The following is a 9,740-nucleotide window of genomic DNA, read 5'->3' on the forward strand; positions in this document are numbered from 1 at the left end:
TCATGGCAAAGATGGATGTCGGCATGGCTTTGATGCGAATGAAGTATTGACGTGGCTTCATGGTGCAAATGAAGTGTTGACGTGGCTTCATGGTAAAGATGAATGTTGGCACGACTTTGATGCGAATGAAGTATTGACGTGGCTTCATGACAATGATAAATATCGCCATGGCTTCAATGTAAATAAAGTGTCGAGGCAACTTTAGGGCAAAAGAAGAGTGTTGGTGCAGCTTCATTACAAAGGCAAATGATGGTGCGACTTCATAACAAATGCAAGTGTTGGCACAACTTCATGACAAAGATAAGTGGTGACACTATTTCGATGCAAAGAAAAATATGGATGCAGCTTCATTGTAAAGGCAAGTGTTAATATGGCTTCAGTACAAGGACAAATGCTGGTGTGGCTTCATGGCAAAGATTCTTGATATGGCTACATTGCAAAGATTCTTGATATGGCTACGTTGCAAAGACTCTTGTTGTGGCTACGTTGCAAAGATTTTTGATAGGGCTGCGTTGCAAAGACAAGTGTTGGTACGGCTTAATTGGCAACACTAGAGCCAATACGATTCAAAGATGAGTACTAGTAATAGCATTGTTGCCTAGCTAAATATTCTTATGGAAATGTCGTCGCAAAGACGAATATCACTAAAAGATAGTTGATGCAAGAAAATAATGTAACAACATGAAGGCATGCATCACTACAAGAATGTTGCTATCAGTGAAGTACAAAGCCACCAAATGACGGCAAACACTTCTATGAGAACATCAACGTAAAGTTTGATGTCAAAACCCAAAGATCAAGGAAACTGTGCTGCAAAACAAAAACAAGCAACAAACAATTTGTCAGGGAAAAGATCTCATAGCACTTAAAAAAAAAAAAAAATCATTTACAAGAAAAGAAGCAAACAGGCATAAAGAAGTAGAAGCCAAAAAAAAAAAAAAAATCTTGAAAGCAGGAGAAGAAAGCTAAAGGTTGAGCATGTGCCTCAATGATGAAGGCAATAACATGCCTTTATATAAAAAACTACTGAGATAACCGACAAGAAAAATGAATAAAGTTAGCAAACCATTAAATGCTGCCATCAAACAGATATTATTTGAAGTCAGATTTTGCAACTCAAAGGCACTTAAAGTCAAAAAAATACTACACTTAGTACCCATAAGAATATCATGTTGTCAGAAAGAGACTATTGCACTTGGATGGAAAACAAAACTGACATCACAGAGATCTTCTAAGCACTTTGAACAAACAAGAAGATGGCAACAAGTCCAACAATGCCTATCGTCTCCTCTTTTAGATTTATAAAAATTCTAACAAGATGTCACAAAAATCAACCCACATAAATAGTCTAAGGACTTCGAACACTAAGATTAAGAAAAAGACGTCCACGGTGGAGCCATAACGCACCGCCACAAATTCCCAACAACCCGCGGATTTCTCATTCAAATTTGCGTAAATTTGAGAAAAATTTTACAAAACCGATGACACCACTAGATCCATTGGCCCTCGATTCACAAAACCCAGAGAGATCATCAACAACGGGGCTACCACGCATCTCCACGCGTCACCACAGACTCGCGATGACCAATGGCTTAGCCCCTCTAAACTGGAACATCTGTTCATAATTTTACAAAACTGACCCTACAGGGGTCTTCTACGGTTGTAGATCTACAAAACCTAAAAATGTTAGGTTTAGATGCTAAGCCACGCGCCCCCACGCGCCACCAGATGCTTCGGAGATCCTAGCATCAAGTTCACACGCAACCCTCACCTTCCACGCGATCACACGCGCTGGTTCCTCTTTCACGCGCGTACACGTGCCACATGTCTACAGTCCCTCCAGCATTTTCACGCGCTTACATGCGCCCCTATGATGTCATTGATGACGTCATCCTCCACTAAACCGGTTTGACCTGGACCGACCTGGAAATCTGACTCGGATCCTGACCGTCTGAAAAAAAAAAAAAGAAAGAGAAAATGCTTTGACTAGTTTGGACCTTTGACTTTGACCAAAAAGTCAAAATTTTCAAAACAGGCCTGTCCCACTCAGTTTTTTGCGTACTTTCCAATTTTGGGATTCGTTTCTTCAACCGAGACTTGGAAATTGCACAACAGTCCAATTTCTAGAAAATTGACTTTTGCACAAATCTTGACCAAAAGTCAAAATTTTCAAGAAGGACCTGTCTTGCCCGATTTTTCGCTTACGTTCCAATTTTGGGGTCTATTTATTCATTTGAAAATCTAAAATTGCTCAAATATTGTGATTCTACAACTGTTGGCTTTGATGTGAACTTTGACCAAGAATCAAGATATCCAAGCAAAGCTTGTCCTATTCAGATTTTCACAAAGATTCTGATTTTGAAATCTGCGTATTTGTTTTGGACTTGGAAACCACCAATCTGACCCACTTTCCCGAAGTACTAGCAGTGTCCAAAATTTAAACTCTCAAGATCAAAATTTGAGATCCATCCATTTAGTCTAGATTCCTTCAAGATTATCCTCTAGACTTCATCAAGGCTTCCCTTTCAAAGAATAGATGAACTCTCACAAGTGTGTCTCGAACTTGAAATTGCATTGCGTCACTACTCCGACCTACCATTCCCGTTCGGTGCCTACCAATCTCCAACCTACCATTCACATTCGGTGCCTACCGTTCTTGTCCACCATTCTCACCAAAAAGTCTCATTCGCCATTCTCAACTACCCAACTACCATTCTTCATCTCTCTGCTATAAATAGAAGAGGCGGATTCATTGAAAACTCATCAAGAAAAACACACTGAATTATGAAATGAAAATTTGCTTCTTTTAAATTTTCAATTCCTCATTCTTACAACCATTTCTTACTATGGCCTCATCATTCTCAACACCTAGCAACCAAAATTGCTTCATAATCAGTTTGAAATCAACCCTCTCATGGTTTAGTAGAAACCCTTCTCACAACATCATCGCTGTTTTAGGATCCACACAAATTTTGTTTCTCCCCTTAATGACCACATTTGTTCATAAAGTTATTCATAACAAGGTCTGGATCGACGTTCCATGCTTCCTTGGACTTGATTGGCTAGGAAATCTAAGTCTAGCAGAGACACCTATTCCTAAGATCAGGGCTCCCGTAGTCTCTCTCCAACTGCCTGGTCTCCCATCAGAAGCAGCAATTTGGAACAAACAGCAACTTGGCTGGTTTCTAAAACCAAGATTGCAAGTTTGCTCCACCTTTCATTTTGTTGTGCTTTCCCAACAAGTGGCATTAGGTGAAGGTGGTAAAAAGTGTTGGGGTATCCTATAAATTAACTCCTATCCAACACTTACCATGGTCTCCAAGATACCAGCTCATCAGAAATCAACCTTTGGTGTCGGTAAATGGTCACCAAAGCCTCATTCCATGTTCCCACAGTGTGGGGCCCAAAGGTTCTCGTTGCTGGTACCTCAAAACACACTTTTTGGAATTACTCCAACTTAAAATCAGCTTGAAGAATTTCAGAAAATATACTTTTGAAATTACTTCAACTTAATGTTCGTTAGCATGGTCCTATCACACAGGCGCATTCAATGACTTGCTGTCAGACCTCATTCAGCATGCAGTCAGTCCCGCATCCCAAGGTGTACTTCCTAGAAACATCTACTCCAGAAGGTCCCCAACGTACAGGGCCAGCGCCATGGTGTCATATGTTTCACCCATTCACTTTGCTTCATCTTCATCTTCTTCACTACCAACATCAGCATGCCCAAAATCCATAAGCTTTTGAAATTACCTCAACTTAACCTGAGTGAAATAATGACACATGCACATTCAACCACTCTCCCACATGTCCTCGGTGTAATCCAAAGTATATTCTTTGGAAATAACTTCGCCTGGACTTCTTAAAAACGCGAGGCTAGCCCCATGATTCTGCATGCTGTACCCAGCCAACATCCTCGCCTCTTCTCCATCTTCTACACTCTGTGATCACCACCAATGATCCAAAATACTCTTTTGAAATTACCTCAGCTTAACCTCTACTAAAATGATTCAATCTTGTAAGTACATCTAACTTCTTGCAAATAACTTTCAGCCTCACCAACTCACTCCAAGTACCATGGAACACTCTTTTGAAATTACTTCGACTTAACCTCTGCTGAGAAGGCTCGATCATGCAAGTACATTCAAATACTTGCAGACCCCTTCTCAGTCTCATTAAAGCCTTTCATATGGGTGGGTCTACTCTTCTGAAATTACTTCATCCTACTAAAAGCTCCACCACCTTCAACTACTTCACTTGAAGAGTCAAGTATAAAAATCCATTTTCAAGACTCATTCACTCACCACACTCCAAAACTGTGGACATGAACGTGCCTCGAGGGGGCATTTGTAGAGAGGGAAAATTTTCAACCTATCACAAGCTGACACATCATACTACCAAGTCCACAAAATACAACCAATTACAATTCGCCACGTACTGCTGCTAGGTTTTGCTATCACTATTTAGAAACCAATAGAAATTTACCAAGTGTCATTGAAATAGAGGCATGAAACGCATCAGCATGTGTAAGCAATAACATAAGCAACCCTGCACGTGTAAGCGATGACACAAGCAATCTAGCACGTGTAAGTGATGACACAAGCAATCCAGCACGTGTAAGTGATGACATAAGCGGACCAATCAGGCTGTGACATGTGTCATCAATCAGACTCCGCCATGTGTTGCTCACCCACCCCTAAACTCCTATAAATAGAAGCCTTCCTAAGACATTTAGAGGGGACACCAAGCCATATAGAGCATAAGCAGCATCAGAGAAGATTCAGAAGCACTCGAAAGTACAAAAGCTCTGCCAGAATCAAACCCTAAAGCCTCCAAGAACTTCAACCTCGAATACAAACAACATTCGAAGCAAAATCATCCAAACTACTTGTCTAGATCTCAAAGGTCATTGGAATCAAGCTTAAAAGCCTCCGGAAACCTCAACAAACCATGAATCAGTGAAGCTCTACGGATTCAAGCCTCTAAAGTCCCGAAGAACTTCCACCACAAACCTTCGAGCATGAAGAATACGAAGAACGTATCAAAAACGCGAAGAACACGAAGAACACGAAGAACAAAGAATTATTAACAAGCTCATAGCCAAAGATACATTGAAATTCTGTTTCAAAGATCTTCGATCCATTCCTCAGCCAAATTGAAGGATATTTTGTGTTCAAATCAAAATCACATTACTACAATTCCAATCAACAAATCTTTCAAGGAGATCAAATCAGGGGAATACTCTTTTTGAATTACAGAGAATAGTACCACACATTCATCAATATAAATTCGCATTTGTGAAACTATTTTACTTGTTTGATTTATTTCGAACTAAGAAATTTAGTCGTCTACATTGCAAACAAGATCAAAACAATCCAAATGACATAAAAGGAACAAAACTAAACAAAGATCCTTAAACAGGATTTAAAAAAAAAAAGTCATCCTCTATAAGCTGCTAAGAACTCTATTATTTAAGACAAAATTCTAAACATTTCAGCACCTGCAACTATTCAAGCTCTTTCTGGGAGATCCGTTTTGATACCATATTTTTCTGGGCTATGGAAGAAATGCAAATACAAAATCATAATAGATAATCTCACACCTAACCTAAAGGAATCCATCTAAAAGATAAAAAGCAAGAAACTTGCCATCTATTGGAATCCACTGAGAGATTTAAACAAATTTTGATTTTCCTAATTCTCAAAAGTTACAGACCGATTAATTCAAAACAAAACTCACTAATTTTGCAATTGGAGCAACCCTCCAAGCATCATGAGTAACACAACTTACATTTTCAAGACCTGAACGTTTAATTGAATTAAAGAATTGATCAAATATTCAAAATACAACTAACACGTCCAACAAGACAAGAAAAATGGAAATAATAGTTTGGAAACCAAATAGGAAATGAAAACAAAATTTAAAAATTCGCCATTTTCAGAGTGTATTATATCAACCTAGATAGTTGTAAAACAATTATTATATTGCACACAGTTCGGTACATTGAAAACTAGATATTGCACAGCATTTGGCAAAAAAACTTTTTGTTTTTGTTTTTGTTTTGTTTTGTTTTTTTGGTTTTTAAATTTAACAAAACTATTTTATTAAATTTTTTTTAAAATCTTACTTTTATTGTTTTTATTTTTCTTTTCTGTTAAACTATTACTATAAAAGCTAACAAAAACTATATTTTGTTATCTCGTATTTAGCTAATAAGCTTATGGACAACTATGTGATACTAAACGGCAGATAGAATTTTCCATTGATATATGACTTTCTTGCTAATTCTTTTGGGATAATTCCACAATTAATTCTGAAAATCACCTAAAAATACTGATTGAAGTTACATATGTTAATGTTATAACTTCACCAATTTGATGATCAAATTTTGCCAAATTATTTATTTGGTGATGAGACACCCGTGTCAATATTTAATTTCTGTGCTCTTCAAAGATAAGGACGTGCATTAAATTTTGCCAATGAGAAATGATATGTCCACAATATTTTCACAACATTTTTACAACAAATCCTAAGTGACAGGATGTTACTGGTTGTTATTGTTGGGGCAAAAAAATAATCTTAGTTTTAGGTTCAAATTTGAACCAATAACAACTAACCGCCTATGATTTGTTGTAAAAATGTTGTGGACGTAGCACCTCTTTTTGCCAATTAATGTTTTTTAAGCTTACGCTTTTGACATAAGAGGGATTTATGACAACTCGTGGTAGTTGAGCACTTCATATAGTTTGTGTCTATAAATAGTAAATACACTCAATCCAATTTGTATTCAACAACACAGCTAAGGGTGCTAAACATACATAATTAGGGGTTTAGGACATCATCATCGTTTTACTACACCATGTTCATGTTGATGCGCTTGCTTTACATACTCCCTCTGTTTCATCTTATACATTCGTTTCCTTCCAAGCAGCCACTATGCCATGGTGATGAGAGCTCAGCCTTGTTGCAATTCAAGAAAAGCTTTATCATAAACAAGTATGTTTCTTTGTATGATCCTAGTGCAAATCATAGGGTTAAAACTTGGACATTAAAAGGAGAAACAGTGATTGCTGCTCCTGGGATAGTGTAGACTGCGATGAGGACACAGGTCATGTGACTGGCCTTGACCTCAGTAGCAGTCGGCTCTACGGTTCAATCAACTCCAACAGCACTCTCTTTCGTCTTGTTCACTTACAAAGGCTTAACCTTGCAGACAATCACTTTAACTACTCTCAAATCCCGTCCCAGGTTGGAAATCTTTCAAGACTCACATATCTCAATCTCTCACATTCTGAGTTTTTTGGTCAATTCCCATTTGACGTTTCAAAACTTTCTCAATTGTCAGCTCTGGATCTATGTTGCAACTATGATTTGTCTTCGGGCAAATACTTCTTGCAGTTCAAACAGTTGAGTCTAACAAGCCTAGTTGGAAACCTAACGCGCATAGAAAACCTTGATCCAAGTGGGGTGAATATATTTTCTACAGTGCCTAATATCTTTGCAAACTTGTCTAATTTAAGGTCCCTTTATCTCCGTGACTGTGGAATGCATGGGAAATTTCCAATAGGCATCTTTAAGCTACCAAATTTGCGGGTTCTTGACGTGAAGTACAACCAAGATCTCACTGGTTCTTGGCCTGACTTCCAATATTTGAGTAGTCTTCTGGAGGAAATTGACCTTGCAAGCACGGTTTCACAGGTGAGCTACCCATTTCTATGGGAAACTTCGGCTCCCTGATTGCTTTGAGTATTTGGGGTTGCAACTTCTCAGGATCCATTCCTTTTTCCATCGGTAACCTCACAAATATCATTTACCTTAAGCTTTCAAATAACAATTTGGTGGGTAACATCCCATCTTCAATTGGAAATCTTATCCAGCTTGTTTTTCTAGACCTCAATGACAATCAATTATCTGGTCCAATCTCTTTTGGGCTTACAAACTAGACGCAACTGGTTGTCCTTAACTTGGGCGGCAATGATTTAATTGGTCCAATTCCTTTTGGGCTTATGAACCTCACAAAATTAAATGTCTTGGGTTTTTGGGAGAACAAGTTTGAAGGTCAGTTTCCAATCTCCATCTTTAAACAAAATAATCTTTATGTTCTTGATATTTCTGCTAATAAACTTGTGGAACTTTGTTTATTTGCAACATGACTTATCTTCATATCCTTGATGTGTCAAACAACTACTTTAGGGGTTCACTTCTCCATGCTTGCACAATATCTTGGAATTGAGGATGATTAGTTTGAGAGGAAACAAATTCCAAGGATTATTACCAAGATCATTGTCCAATTCCACCATGTTAGAGGCCATTGATGTTAGTAATAATCAATTCAGTGACACTTTTCCCTCTTGGTTAGGAAATCTTCAAAACTTAAAGCTTCTCCTCTTGCGGTCCAACAAATTCTATGGGCAAATATTAGAAACCTTTTCAGTTTGGTCAAATGAACAATATATTTTGGTATTGGTCAATACCAATGTACCGTTTGGAGATTATCTTTACAGTATATATATTCACTAAATTAGTAAGTAATGGTTTAAGTTCATCTTGTAATTTGACAGGTTCTTATGCTTTTTTAACGGAGATATTTAGAATTCAAATTCTCCCTCCGACTGTCGAACATATAATAATAAATTAAAAAAAATTCAATTAAATTTTATTACTAAAAATTTGAAAAAATTAATAAGAATTCTTTATTTTTAGCATCTCTAATAAATTAGGAGTAAGAATGCATACCGTTATCTCTCTCAGACCTCACATAAGTAGGAGCTTTCTGCAATAGGTACAACATTTTTTTTAATAAAAAATAATTCATTATTTAAATATCTTCAATAACTTAACATAACTTTTATTTTTGATTCTTGGATACAGTAAAAACATAATTCTATTCACACCATGCTTCCAGGAAAAATTAATTGCTGGGGATTTCTCTACTACCTAAACCTCCACTTCACCGCCCCATAGAATTTCTACAATTCAACATGATCCTTCTCACTGCATCGCACCAAGCTAATTTAGTCCAAGCCTTAACCAAACTCTTTTAGTTAACTACAAGAGTTTGGCTATTAAAAAACTCAAAAGTGCTGATCATATTAAATTATTGAAAATAAGAAAAACCTCCTATCTTTGTTAATACATGATGAAATTTTTTGATTCTTGGATCGTTCCACATTGAAATTACTAAGACTCTGATGGGAGGAATGCAAATGACCCAATAGTTAAGGGGGAAAGTGTAAATGCACTTTTTATTTATAGAAGAAAAAAAATACTTAATTTAGTAAAAAAAAATTTTAAGAACATAAAAAAATAATGTAAATGTAAGTTATAATTTTTTTTAGTATGTGCCTAGTTTCAATTTATTTTTTTGAACCTAGTATAGGAGTTACTACCATCATTGTTACACTTAAGGTTACTCATAAATTAAGTTAACTAGAAATATATATTTCAAATAAGTAAAACATAGTAGGTTCCAGTTAGCTCAACTGGTAAAGTCTCTGATAGTTGAATAAGAGATCTGGGGTTCAATCTCTGCCTACGCCAAAAACTGATTAGTGTCTTGGCCTGATGATAAAGAGCATTATTAGAGAGCATCATCAGGAGCTGACGCTATAGGTTGAAACTCTCTAAAAAAAGAAGAAGTAAAACATAATACAATAAATAAATGATCATTGATATATGAAGTTAAAAGATTAATACTAATATATGATATTCTAGAACCATTAAGGTCGAACCTGAGACCT

At 36.8% G+C, this 9,740-nt stretch overlaps 1 protein-coding gene across 1 annotated transcript; it reads left to right on the plus strand.

Moving 5' to 3' along the window:
* Window positions 1-2,987: 2,987 nt before the first annotated feature.
* Window positions 2,988-7,737, plus strand: LOC142627827 (receptor-like protein 7). The gene is made up of 3 exons (XM_075801723.1): window positions 2,988-3,203; window positions 6,932-6,996; window positions 7,086-7,737. The coding sequence occupies exons 1-3, from the start codon at window positions 2,988-2,990 to the stop codon at window positions 7,735-7,737; spliced, it is 933 nt and encodes a 310-aa protein (XP_075657838.1).
* Window positions 7,738-9,740: the final 2,003 nt, after the last annotated feature.

Source organism: Castanea sativa, chromosome 3, assembly GCF_040712315.1.
Source record: "Castanea sativa cultivar Marrone di Chiusa Pesio chromosome 3, ASM4071231v1".
Classification (NCBI taxonomy): domain Eukaryota; kingdom Viridiplantae; phylum Streptophyta; class Magnoliopsida; order Fagales; family Fagaceae; genus Castanea; species Castanea sativa.